The 14,445-nt window shown below is 46.9% G+C and overlaps 1 protein-coding gene across 2 annotated transcripts in view; it reads left to right on the plus strand.

The window, feature by feature from the left end:
• EHD3 (EH domain containing 3) overlaps positions 1 to 14,445 on the plus strand; it is a 32,552-nt gene that overhangs the window by 3,891 nt on the left and 14,216 nt on the right. Inside the window, exons 1-3 of one of the 2 annotated variants that reach the window (XM_073338661.1) lie at positions 1,172 to 1,263; positions 4,791 to 4,967; positions 11,085 to 11,182. In XM_073338661.1, the coding sequence (XP_073194762.1) occupies positions 4,819 to 4,967; positions 11,085 to 11,182 (247 nt within the window). In that variant the 5' untranslated portion in view covers positions 1,172 to 1,263; positions 4,791 to 4,818. Of the gene's footprint in view, positions 1 to 1,171; positions 1,264 to 4,790; positions 4,968 to 11,084; positions 11,183 to 14,445 lie in introns of those variants that run through there. The other variant, XM_073338660.1, reaches the window with a different exon arrangement.

Genomic DNA, 14,445 nt, shown 5'->3' on the forward strand with positions numbered 1-14,445 from the left:
GCATCTTGTGATCAGACTCCTGCTGTATCTGGAGGTGGGGGTGGAAACAAGACAATCAAGGTCATCTGTGAAATATTTCTAGCGGCTCGGCAGGGGGAGGCTTGCTGTGTGTTTGGAAGTCGGTGAAGCGAGACTGAAATGCTCCCTTTGGTTGTGGTGGAACCAGACTGTTCTCTTGTCTGCCTTCAGTGACGCAGGGGACTGAGCCTTATTTTGCTAGGTGAAAGATGTACTGTCCTGAATTTCAGCTTGTACATTTCAACCATCCCTCACTCCTCCCAAGGCTGTCTTGGCAGAGTTTCCAGATCCGCAGAAAGGGCATATGTGCCTGAAGAGACACAGCGAGCTGGCACTTTTAACTGGGAAGTTAACCACCAGCAGCCTTTAACCACCAGCAGCCTAGACCAGTGGTTCTCAAAGCCAGTCCACCACTTGTTCAGGAAAAGCCCCTGGCAGGCCGGACCGGTTTGTTTACCTGCCGCGTCCGCGGGTTCGGCCGATCGCGGCTCTCACTGGCCGCGGTTCACCGCTCCAGGCCAATGGGGGCTGCAGGAAGGGCAGCCAGCACGTCCCTTGGCCCGTGCCACTTCCCGCAGCCTGGAGCGGCGAATCGTGGCCAGTGGGAGCCGCGATCAGCCAAACCTGCGGACACGGCAGGTAAACAAACCGGTCCGGCCCGCCAGGGGCTTTCCCTGAACAAGCGGCGGACCGGCTTTAAGAACCACTGGCCTAGACTGATGTTAGCAGTGACAGCAGGATCCCATTGGAGTCTGGCTCTGCAACATTATTACCTTTTATGTTTCCTGCTTGGGGAGGGGACAGCAGGACAGGATGTTACTATTTTAATTAATTAGTGGGCTGTAGTCTCTGCTAAACATAGCTCTGGCCTGGGTCCAGCCTCCCTGTTAATAAAATAAACAAGGGGCTAGAGTCCTGCTGTCCATCAGCACAGGTTGCTTTTGGTGCAGGCATCTCATCACTCCAAACATTCTCATGCTCTGCTCCCCAGGCCAGTTCCAAGCTGCTCCTCCAGCCACTGCTCCCCACTGCCCCTCTACAATCACTACATCATCTCTGCCTCTCCACAGCATCCTGCCTGACTCATCGCTAAAGAAACACCCTCCCTCCCCCACACACACAGACTCATCCTGCAGCATCCTTGCATGAAGATCAGCACTTCTGTCCTTTCTAGCAGGAGGCCGCAGTGTCTTGGGGTTAGAACGGAGGAGCCTGCAAGCATGCCCTGGAGAGGCTGCCAAGACGGTATGGACCTGATAGACCATGTGGGCAGTGGAGATTTCTCTTCCCTTTTATCCCTAGCAGGGCATCTCACAGCTGAGGGTTAAGGCACAGTGGCTGGGGGAAGCTTGCACTGCAGCTTCCCAGTCTCAAGGGTTAGAGAACTCTGGTGCTGTCATCCAACACCTTTTACAAGCCATTACATTCACTGTGCCTGTGTATTTATAGGATTTTTTCCCCCCACAAGCGTGCTTTAGTTTTCTTCTTTCAGCACAGGCAGCTTGCTTCACTGACCTGAAGCTGTGCCATCAGCCCATCAGACGAGTGTACACAGCACGTTAATGGATTGCCTTGTGTTTGCCCACAGCATAGCAGAACCCTTGTTCGGAAGTTGTCCTGCTGTACAATGCGCCCAAATCTCCTGGAGAGTTCTCCCTGGGCAGTGTAAATTCTCATGTACCTTAGAATCTACTTCAGTTTGATTTCATACCGCTTGTTGCATATCAATTAGCTTTAACTTGTAACTTCTTTTGTATCTCTGTGAGTGCTTGGGGTTTTTTAAAGTGTTTTATATAACAAACAGTTGCGGGGGGGGGATTACTAGATGAGTGGGGATGGCTGGCTAGAAGAGGATCATTATTTGCTGCTTCTTTCTTAGAGGTCTTGTCTATAACTGAAAGGTGAAAACCACAGGCTTCTTAAAAGTCTGTATTCACAGAATACTTGCATGATGTCATGGTGCTTGTTCATCACAGAAAGGAGTGTAAAAATGACTTTTTTATTACAAAGTTACAGGTCAGTGTGGAGATCTTCAAAAAGGCACCTAACTCCCCTTTGTGCCTTTATCTCCTCTGAGTATATCATCTATTTTCCTATCACATTTTAAAGTGGGAATTCTAAAATATCTAACTCTGTGGATTCAATCTAGTCTGTGTGGGGAGAGCTTTTGTGTATATTGGCTCAGATTTAAAAAAAAATTGCAAAAAGATCAGAGGAAAGCCAATAGAAATAAAAGTATTTTCGGGCTATGCTATCAGTCTAGGGGTCTGCACTGCCATGCAGGAAGTCTGTGTTCAGTTTCTAGACTCCATCAAAGCAGCTTCTGAACTAGCTAACGGGGAAGCTAAAATGAGCTTTCCAGGAAGTGAGCTAGCCCTTCCTAACTCAGAAAGATAGGCCCAAGGAATTGAATCCAGGTAAGTTGCACGGAGGTCCATGCAGCACTTGGTAGAAAGTTGGCTGGCCATCTGGTGCTGCTAAATCCCACTAGAGATAGTAAAACATACATCCACGTTTTCCTAATATTCTTGTATGGAAGGAGCTGCTGTAACTGCCACAGAGAACCTATGGGATCATGATCAGGAAGGGAGGTGGCTCATACAATCATGAATGAGAGGGGAGCTGAGCCAGTGAGATAATCTCTCTCTGCTAAGATGTGGCCATCTACAGTAGAACCTCACGGGTCAACCACACACCTCATTTGGAACTGGAAACATCCAATCAGGCAGCAGCAGAGACCAAAAAATAAAAGGCAAATACAGGACAGTACTGTGTTAAAGGTAAATTGCTAAAAAAATAAAGGGAAAGTTTAAATTTTCGTTGACAAGGTAAGGAAACTTTCTGTGCTTGTTTCATTTAAATTAAGATGGTTAAAAGCAGCATTTTTCTTCTGCATAGTAAAGTTTCAAAGCTGTATTAAGGCAATGTTTAGTTGTAAACTTTTGAAAGAACAACGCTAACATTTTGTTCAGCGTTACGAACAACCTCCATTCACGAGATGTTCGTAACTCTGAGATTCTACTGTTCTGGAGACATTTGAGAACCTCTGCAATAGTCAACTGCTCGTGAATTTTAGGTAGCCTAGTCTAGGAGCTATTGGGCTGTTGTATTTTCTTCTCTTCCTGTCCTAAATTTAGTGTTGCTATGAACTGTTAAGCAGTTTCCACAATGCACCCCAAAGCTCCTTATATTTCAGTGTAGGTGAATCTTTCTAGTCTGTACAGAGCTTCGAAAGCACTGGGATGAAAGGCATGTAAGATAAAATGATTGTGACAGGAGAAGCAGAGCAAGACCAGCTCTTTCTGGAATCTGGAGATTCACCAGTAGAGTTAATGCTGTTGTAGCTCTACTGTTAATTAATCCCTTACAGGATCAATAGCCATCAATCTTGTGTGCTTCCTTGCCACGTGGCCTTTCAATTGGCTTTTACGTCTTATACTTGTCTGTAGCGTAGTTCCTCCTTGCCCAGCGAGAGTGGAAAATGCAGCTCCAGCCCAGGTCCCGGGAGTACAATGTAGCCAGATGAGTATAAAGGTTGCCATTCCTAATACGTCTATATGGTTTGCTGTGGATCAGATGACATTCGTTAAGGTGAAGAGAAGATGAGAATTCACCCAAATGATTGACCCACAGACCCTCACATGGATGATGGATTATGGGTGACATGCCCAGTATCACCCTCCTTCATAAAACTCATCCCATATCAAAACAGCACTAGCTGTGAAAAGCTAGAACCTCCCCATCCTTGTGTCTCCATTAGCTGGTAAAGACCATAATCTCAAAATGCAGCCTATTTTCCCCCCGAATTGACTTGCAGAGTCCATACAAGTCTATATTTGTTTTCCTCACCTCATGACAAGGTTCAATGGTGTGCTTTAAGCAACGGAAAAAACAAAGTGCCAGCAACCTGGCTTTGATGATCAATACAGTATTAAACTAATGTGCATAGTCCAGCACTCAATCACCTATAGCAACCCAGTGCTCACAAACTAGGCAATGCCAAGTCAGTATGTGCAGCCCTGTATTCACCAGCAGCCTTATAATCAATGCCCCATATACTGTGACAAACTTGCCCTAATTTTTGCAGCATTCCAGCTTTGTCTACATTAAAAAAAACCTGAGGGTTTTATTAATTGAGGGATGTTCTGTAGCACAGAATTGGTAAGTAAACTGACTTACCGCCCCTCTACATAGGTTATGTAACACTGCCCCCTATCCTTTTAATGTTCAGTGTGCTATTGTAAAAAGAACTGCATTGCAGAAGCTATCACGGAGGAAGGGGAGAGGGAGATTTTGACAGCGGAGTATGGGATAGTTGTGGCTTTCCGCATCTGCGAAGCAGTTCTGGATTGTGGGCTGAGCCCATCAGCTGAACGTTTCTGCTAAAATGATCAGCAGTGAAGTAATGTTAATATTGAATGTTAGGTTTCAGAGTTAACAACCCCATGTGCAATGAATGGGGGCAGTTTGCACTTTTCTTGGATAACAAATAGATCAGGTCTAAATGTCTAAGCGGTCATGGCACAGACTTACAGAATGACTAATCACGATGCGAATGTCTTCACAGCATCTGACATTCTCTGTTTCTTCATCTGATTATGCGGAGGCAGCCGTAGCTTTGAGATCCCAAGTGAAAAGCTACCATTGCATTTGCAGATTTCCAATGCTAAAAATAGTCTCAAGGGGCTGCACCGTGCACCTCAGCAGCAGCTCTGATAGAAATTCAACAGCTCAGATCTCAAGCATCATCATACCCCATTTTCTCTCTCAAGGTACCTGCTGGAACAGGATTTCCCAGGGATGAGAATTGGACCAGAGCCTACGACTGACTCCTTCATCGCAGTGATGCAGGGGGACGTGGAGGGGATCATTCCTGGTAATGCACTGGTGGTGGATCCGAAAAAACCTTTCAGGAAACTCAATGCTTTTGGCAATGCTTTTTTGAACAGGTCAGTGTATTGCGCTTGTATACCAAGGTAGAGCTGCTCTGCAGTGTCATAAGTCCCTGGTGAGCAGTACGATGAGTGTCATGGGGGCAAGACATCACCCAAGCTTCTCCCCACATTGCATTGGTGCGAAGCCACCCCAGTCACACAGGGAGCACTCCTTCCCTACAATTCCTTGTCATGGGCCAGACCTCCAGGCATAATGGCCTGGGCTGAGCTGTTTTGTAACACGGGCAGGCATTCACTAGAGAGCACTGAGGACACCAAACTTGCTTTGTGTCCTATACTACCTTGAAACTAATAGGGTTGAAGGATCACTACATTCCACTCTGCTCTCCCCTGCTTTTATATTCCTAGAGTCCTCTACTATGCAATCAGTTCAGTTCCTTGGCCATATTCATCTCTGGTGTAACTCCACTGAAGCCAGTGGAAAAATATCAGAAGTGAAACTGGCCCAATGTGTTCATGTTTCATCTCTGGATTTCAGCATTGCTTGAGCATCCCTTGAAACAGTATACGGATCTCTCCATTCTGTTGCACTGGTTTCAGATACAAACTGACTAGGGCTCCGACTTCCCACGGGACAACCTCTGCAAGGAGCACGTATGCTGTGTCACAGCTAGACGTGGGCCCTATGCTGTGCTGTTCGGATCTTAACTTCTCCAAAATTCAATGAATTTGAATGGGTTTGGGCTCATTTCTCCAGGCCCAAGACAGCCAGTGTGAGCATTAGGTCTGGGCAGCCACGCAGACCTTCCCCACTCCAGGGGCCCAGCAACACACAAACCCTAATCCAGACAGAGCACCAGTCTCAGCCTTTCCTGTGGCCTTGTCCAACTCCAGTGCGAGCATTGGCAGCAGAAACTGAGTTCTCTAACTGCCCTCCCTCACTTTCCCTGACAGTGCCTGGTACGCAGCAAAGGCGGGCATGCCAGACACTCTGCCACATGTTCTGCAGCATTGCACTTTGGCTCCACTCCTGGCTTCCAGGCGGTAATCGAAAAGCAGCAGAGCTGCCACTCAGAGAGAAAGGTGGGGGTATTGCTGCAGCCAGGCAGGAGATGGCATGGGCATACAGGGCGGGTGGGGAGAGATGGATTCCTATAGGTGTCAGGCTGCAAAGAGCCTCCCTGTGCCTTCGGTTGACTCTGAAAGTAACATTTGATCACAGCACACTCTGACAATACCAATGTGATGTGGCACTAGTTCCAGAGAGATTTCCAGCTGTTTTCAATGTCCCACAGGGCCCAGAACATCTGCATCCAACCAATGACCAGGACTTGTGCCAACCCACCCTTTCCTCCAGGATAGGGGGTGGTTTGCACTATGGAAATAACAGATCATCTGCTTAGGGCACAGAGGCATTAGATCAAAAAAGCACCATTAAGAGCAGCTCGGAAAGGAGTTGCAGAAGCTTCCTCACCCCAGAAAGACAATGCAGGAGAGCCCTTGCTGCCAGAAACATTCAGGTCGGGGGACAGGAGCGGTAATAAAGAGGCTAGACAGAGCGTGAAATACAAATGCACCTTACTTTGGCTGCCTGACTTATACTGATGACTTGCTCCTAGTACAAACCATGAATCTTCATACTGTTGCTAAGCTTCCAGTGGACTAGCTCATCTCATCACACCATGCTCTGTTATCCTATCATCCTTCTGTGCTGAAGGAGCTGGATGGATACATGGGAGGTACGTGGCGGCAGTTGTCTGCACCAGTGATTCAGTGGCAGGAGTAGAAGCACAAGTCCTGCTATTAATTCAGGGAATAGCCAAGAAATCTGATTAACCCCCTCTTTGCCAACACCTATGCAGTAAATAGAAAAGGGCAGTGTTTTCTGAACTGCCGGCTGTAGAGACTTCAAAGAGGGAAAGTCTGGTACATGCACATGGAGGTGCATTTTGCCTAGTGCATACAACTACATAAAGCAACAGCCAACTGCTTCAAAAGATAAGTAAGTACCCAAAAGAACTGTCCTGCTGTTTTAGCCGCAAGAGGCTATGGGCCAGATCCTCAGTGAAGTGAACAAAGTTATACCAGTATACACCAGCTGAGGATCCAGCCCACTGGCCGGAGGGAGGCAGGGTCCCCAAAAGAATTAGGAAGCTTATTTTCCAAGTGCGGCAAGTGCTACAGCTGGGAAATATCCTGCTCTTGGTACGTATCTCTCTGCCAGTGAACACTTGCAGGATCTGCATATGCAGGGGAGATGGGGCTATCATCACCCAGGGAGGCATTGGCTGCTCCATCCCTTTGCATTGTATTCTGTGGGTCATTCCAGAGAATGAACATGCTGCTCAGTTCATTAGCCTTTCGGTAAATACACTTCTGGAGAGAACATATCTTAAATTCTGACAATCAGGCCATGAATAGTTAAAGCCAGGGAACAGAGAGCCAAATACCACCCTGCTTTTGTAATTCTGCCAACCTAGTAACACCAAGGTGAATTTGGCTCAGTATGTTCAATCTAAGGAGAATGGTATGCGGATACTGAGCCTCTTGCCTCTAAGAGTTCAAATCCAACCCAGGCTAGTAGTGGCTACCACCCGATGGCTGTGATTGTTTAGCTGTTATATTGCAGCAGCATCCAAAAGTCCCCATCAAGATTGGGAAAGATTATATTCTGTCCTGTATGTAGTTCTGTTGTTGAACCAAATTCCATAGTGCACCCCGGCAATCCCCTGTATCTGTAGTGAACTGTGGCTGGTTATTTTAAGCCATCATCACTCTGGCACATATGATCAGTTGCCTATAGAACTCTTGCTCAATGATACCATGGAGAAAAAAAAAAAGTAACACTCCCTAAACAAATTAAGAGAATCAACCCATGTCTGAAGTAGGTGGAATTTCTAACTGAGACAAGAGTCTCAGCAGCCTGTTAAAGGAGGTAGCAAATATAACTTGGTCTAGTGAATGAGTCATCTGAATAGTCAGTCATAATTGTCAGCCAGTCACCATGAAGATCAGACAACCTGTCCTTCCCCCTTGCATTTCAGGGTTGTAGCTGCGTAATGTGGTTGGAATTTTTCCTGGATGAAGATCCTGGTACCATTTCACCTTACAGTGCAGTTCTACTCTGCAAAGTGGTATCAGCAGGACATCATAGTGCAGAGGTCCCCAAACTGTGGAGTGCACCCCCTACAGGAGCACAGAGGAATGCTTAGGAGGCACAGCTGGGGTCCAGGCCAGCCGCCACAGGGGCCAGAGAGGGAGCCCCCCCAGGGCCCTGCCTACCAGCTTCCAGCCTCTTACCACATATCCATTCCCCTTCCCCATAAGCCAGAGCCCTGACAGGGGTAAGGGGTACATGAGGTAAAAAGTTTGGGGACCACTCTCATAGGGGTTCATTTTTGTTGTATTGGGTCAGGTTTTCTGCTGCATTCAGCTTCCCCTAAGTGAAGCAGAGACAGAGGTAAGCAGGTAACAGCTGTTGCTCTCAGTTTCTACAGAGAACCAGGTGCAGGATCCTACACCAGCCGGGGATCACTGGGGCAACACTCTGGCCCTCTCCTTGACCATGACATGCCATGGGGGCTGAAGTGAGGGAGAGACACATACACTTTGTATCAGCTGGGGCTCCCAGTGCCCCCACTCCTGGAGCAACTTGAATGGCACAAAGTGCATGGAGCAGGACCAAAACTCTGGCTCATCACTTTTTCACATCAAGTCTGTACCATTGGCCAAACTGGGTCTCCCTGTTTGAGTACTGTCAGCAGTAACAGAGACTCTGAAAGCTAGTCTGCCCCCCATGTATTGTACAGTTGTGCAGTCCCTACTCTCTTCACCCGGGTTTGGCCCTGCAGCTGGAATTTAGCTACCACCTCCTGGGTCAGAACAGAATCCAGCTCTCCCTTCCTTCCTCCACCATCAAAGGGGCATTCTTACTCTCTGGATAGAGAGAGGGGTAGCGGATGGAGTTACAGTCACACCCCCTTGAAGGCAGATCAAAACCCAGCAGAGAAACAGCAAGGGACCAAAAGAAACATTGCAGACTCAGTCCTGAGAAAACAGCCCAGCCCAGGCATGGTTCCCCCTAACCTTAGTTCTCAAGGCATGAAACAATTGCAGAGCAGCTGCCTTCCACCTCACTGCTGTGTCCAAGAAATAGTCTTGCCATGATAATATGATCCTCTTGGGTCCTAGCAGCCCTTAACTACCACAGTTATGCTCCCCTCAGCCTAGGACTATGACAACTACTGCCTGAAGAGAAACTCCTCTCTCCCTCTCATACTCCGCTGCTTCCCTTTTATGGGCTGCTTCATGCCCACCCTAGCACAGCTGTCAGTTGCTCCTCTCAGTCTCAAAGTCTGACAAGCCACACCTGCCAGCCCTTTCCACCAGATCTAGCACCTCTGCTTGCCCAGAGAAAGTGTTTAACCCCATCCTGGTTGCCACAGCAATGGGTATTAGATTGTATGCTCTTGGGCTCTGTCTCACTAAGTGTGTGAAGTGCTTAGCACAGCTAATCAAGCATTATCTGTGAAATAAGACGGTGTCACTTGTACGTGGTTCCTTTCCCTGGTATAACCAAATTTTAAACTCTGTTTCATTGGTCACTTTAGTAGTGGAATCATAGCAACTACACGGTTGAAAATACATTGTGGCTGCCTCCATGTGATGCACAAAACCCTTAATACTTAATAGACAGGCCTCCTTTTTGTTTTTTGAGAAAGCAGTACCTGAGATGAGTGTGCTAGTAAATAAAATGCATTCAGCTCAACCTCTTCCTCCCACCTACATAACTACTGAGACACAACCAGCTCTGCAGTGGAACATGTATTGCTGGCACAGAACAGCTGCCCACACAACGTTTTAGTGAGGAATAACTTATCCCACTGGAAACAACGGCAGGCTTGCAAGAGCGGCCAGGATGCAATTATGTGTACTGGCAATCTATTAAATCCCCTTCTTCTGGCTTCAGATCTGATCTCCTCTGTGGAATAGCTTCCCTGAGGAAAGTGCCGAAAGTTCCACTGCATGGGTCATTTAAAAGTAGCCCAGACAGAGCACTCAGGCATATACTGCAGGGAACAATCCTGTCTTGGCAGGGGATGGGCTACATGTCCTAATGGGTCTTTCTAGCTCTGACTGCACTGTTGATACGTAAGCTGTGCAGTGAGAAAGCCATGCCAGAAATGCTGCTGAATGCTCCGGTTTTGTTAGCTAACAATCATGCAGTGAGAAATGCCCACTTGCCAAGCTGGGGTGGTGTTTGAACTGAAATTCCTAACAGTGTGGGGCAGAAGTTTGTGGGACTCCCATTGCCAGATGACTAAGTTCATTCGTATAAAAACCAGCTGTGTCATACTTCAGGGTGAAAAGGTATTGAAGAAACAACCGACATCAGTGACACTCGTTTGTCCAGATGCCACGGCGACTTCAGCAGCACTGTTGGACTGTGTTCCCCCATCCTGACAGCACCCAGCTGTCCAGTATGCCAAATTTACCTCTGGGTTGGGCCAAAAGTTCTTCTGGTGCTACTGCTTCCTCCCATGACAATGCCTGGCTGTTACTTTTCATGCCAACTTCCACTACCTTCCACCTTGCCCCACACACAACTCCCCTCCCTCGTGACATGATTGCAAAAGAGGCACCCATGAAATATTACCATGGGCCAACAAGATAAATAACAGTTTAAGCTTTTGGCTTTCTCATCAGTGAGGTCAGAAGGGTCAGTTTTGCTTTCTGTTTATAGCCAGCTTTACTTTTGCTTTTTCAGATGTGTTGCTGTTTCAGCTCAGTTGAGTCCAGAACCCTGCAGGTGAATGTTTACTGGAAGAAAAACAAAAATCCTTTCTCACTGCAATCTAAACAACAAAAGAAAATAGTTTTCTCCATATTGGGATTTGCACATTGTTTTTCTTTAGCAACCTACATTTGGGGCCCACATGGACAAAGTGCTGTATGCCAACAGAGTGAACATAAAAATATTTTCCAGAAGAGCCAAATAAGCACAGAAGGGACTAGATACTGGTTTCATTTCCACCTGTGTAAATGCAGAGGAACTCCATTGATGTCAACAGAGTTCTGGATTTACCACAGTGTAAGTGAGATCAGGTTCTGAACCATATATCCAGCGGTATCAATTTATCACAAGATTTTTTTCCCCTTCTTTTTACACAGATTTGTATGTGCCCAGCTGCCCAACCCAGTTCTCGAGAGCATCAGTGTGATCGATACTCCAGGGATCCTTTCAGGAGAGAAGCAAAGAATTAGCCGAGGTAAGGGCGAGTCCATCTTCTGGCGTGGAGACACAAATAGAGACCAGTATTCAGAGTTTCTTTTCAAACAATAAGAACTCAAGAGTTAGGTAACCATAATGGGAGTCTTCAGAGTTACCTCATGGTCATATTGATCTAATATTGGACTTAGTGTGCAGTATCCTATACGGTACCAGAAATGGTCTCAGAATGGGCTGTCAGCAGGGACTGAATTAATTGCATCTCACCCAAGCACATATGGGAGAACCAATACAAATGGAATAAGCATTGACCTGGAACCTAAGCTGAACTTTTCTGAAGTTTTGAGAAGGTCTGGTCGCCTGGTAATTTCTCCACAATTATTTTTTTATTTTATTTAATTTTCTGCACTGCAGGTTCTGGGTGGGCATTCAGCAGGAGCGCAGGCAGGAGTGACCTGACTCAAAGCAGAGAGTGGCAAGAGCGCAATGCAGTTTAGTGGTATTCAGGACTCCTTTGTGCTAACCCCAGCTCTGCCCCTTGCTGTGTGATCTTGCGGGAATCATTTAGGACAGAAATGTCAAAAGTGTCCACTCATTTTGGGTGTCTCCATTTTTGAGAGCCCAGCTTGAGACATGCAGATGTCTCATCTTAGGCACCCAAAAAGAGTGGATAGTCTTCAACGTTTTGGCCATAACATCTTGGAATCTGTTTTTTCATCTGTCAAGTGGGATTGGTGACACTTGCATTTCCTCAGATTATGGTGATACAGCAGTTCATGTCTGCAGAGTGTCTTGATGACAGAAAGCGCTATGCAGGTGCTAGGATGAATAACCTAGTAAGCGATACCGACAACCTCAAACACAGGTCTGAAAAAATAAATGTTCGTGAAAGTCATGTTTTAATGCTTGCTCAATTAAATCTCAACGCAGGTCTTGTTAATCCCTCTCCCTCACCTTAATGCATGCCCTTCCCCTAATGTTTCTGATGCCCTGAATGCCTTTTCTGGTATTGCACTCGTCTCCATCCCATAAATAGGGCTCTTCGTGTACATTTCACTTTCTCTTGTCATTGAGTAACCAACTCTGCATTGACCAAGGTTTAATGCTTTTTGCTGACACCTGGTAGCAAGTTCTCAGTTAAAAAAAACAACAGAGGTATAAGATACACTGACAATATCCTGGAGCAAAATGGACCAGTGTTTGCTGCAATCTCTGCGGTAAATTTCCCCACTGCTTTTCTACGTGCCTCTGAGGGTGTGTCTACACTGCAGTCAGAGATGTGACTGCAGTATGTGTGAATATTTCCAAGCTAGCTTGAATAATGACAGCAATGAAACCATGACAGTGCAGGCTGTACAACCCCACCCAGAAGCCTGTGTATGTACTCGAGTAGCTAGCCCATGCTGCCCATGGTTACTGGCGCTAGCTAGGACACAGCTAGCATGGGTTACTCTGATTGCAGTGTAGACATATCCGGTGTCCTATCCCCCCATCTTAGCTATGGCAGGCAGCATACAAGGAGCTCTCTTGCTTGGAGCATTGTGTCAGTTGGTCACACAGTATCAGTTGGCAGATTACAGGCTGGAGGAGTGCTTCAGCACACAGGACCCAGTTCTTCCCTTTACTCTATTGAATCTAATGCAGTCAGATGGTGATGGATTGGGCCTGTGACTTGAAGTAAAACAATCAAGGGTACAGCTCCGGTTGCATCTTGGATCACTGACAACCGCCTGCCACACAGTTTGTGTAAGGAAGAACGTGGCCATCTGCTGCTGTTTGAGCAGCTAATTGTCCCACATGCCAAAGCCCTTTCTACACTAACATTGTAACCCAGTCAAGGGAAGCAATGACATCGTGGTTGTCCCCGACCACCACCCAATCAAAAGGTATGATGTAGAAGAGATGTAATGTCCCCGTAACTGAATTAAAATCCAGGACCGTCTGAGGCTTTAGCCTAATTATGGATACATGGCTGGGTTATGTCTACATTCATCTTGTAGCAGATTGTACAATGACCTGGTTAGAGTTGTAGGGCCAGATCCTCCACTAGTGTAAATAAGTGTAGCTCTGTTGAAGTGAGCTGTAGCTCACGAAAGCTTATGCTCAAATAAATTGGTTAGTCTCTAAGGTGCCACAAGTACTCCTTTTCTTTTTGCGAATACAGACTAACACGGCTGTTACTCTGAAACCTGTTGAAGTCAATGGCATTATGGTGACTTGCACCACCAAAGGATCTGCTTTACAGCACAGAAAGGGTCTAAAGGGTCAGGGTGTGATGCATGAGGGAAGAGGCTGCCCACAGCTCTTCTCAAGGAAGCCATGTTTGAAAAGGGGAATTTTAACTCCCAACCATGATGGAAAAGAAGCAAGAAGAGGTGGGGAGGCTGGCCCCACCTGCCTGGCTAGCCAGTTGCTCTCATTGGCAAGCTGATGTCAGAGGCGGGAGGAGCAGCAATGTGGTTTCTGGGAAGAGAATGGGAAAGTGCCAGGAATTGCTGATACAGCAAAATGCTTTCCCCGGTCCCACACCTTGCCAGCTTACTGAGATTTCACTTGGGCACCTAACTCAGACAAATGTCTGGCAGATGTTTCCCAATGGAGACCTTGAAGTGTCTTAGCTGAGACTGCGAAATAGCTAGGAGCAGGGAAGGAATGGCTTTTCTTCAGGGAGCTTGCGTGTAAGGACTATGAAGCCTTGCTTTCCTCCCCCCAGCGTACCTCCGGTGTAGTGTCCTGAAGGGACAGCTTCCACGGATCTCAATATTTGAAAACTATTTGAAGGGGAAAATAAGACTGATAACAGGGTGGTGAAATATGTAGGATGCAGCTGATTTATTTCTCCCCTTGAATGAACTAAACCAGCGATTTATTTTTTTTAAAAAAATCCTTAAAGCTAGGAGCTCTCCCAGCTAGCAACATCTTGCTGGCATCCATAGATCTCCTTCTCCCACTGATTTGGAGCGGGCATTATTGGAAAACGGAGACTAGAGCTATACTAGGAGAACTGGGCATGCTGTGTTGAAGCGGTTTAACCCACAGGGGCCTGGCATGTTTCCACTAGTCCTAGGAAAAGAAGCATAGTAATAATCTCTATCCCAATGGTCCAGGGAGTCTTGGGTGCCACAGGGACACACTGGTTCAAGGCAGAATCAGCACACTTTGGGGACTGCATGGCCCAGGGGACTGAGAGTGAGGTAGGGAGCCTCTCACTAATTTGAACCCAGCAAAGGGTCATGTGGACCAAAACTCACTGCTGTCTGCTAGGCTACTGAACAGCCACTGTCAAACAGGGGTGGGGGTGGT

The sequence above is a fragment of the Lepidochelys kempii genome, chromosome 3 (genome assembly GCF_965140265.1).
Source record: "Lepidochelys kempii isolate rLepKem1 chromosome 3, rLepKem1.hap2, whole genome shotgun sequence".
Lineage (NCBI taxonomy): Eukaryota > Metazoa > Chordata > Testudines > Cheloniidae > Lepidochelys > Lepidochelys kempii.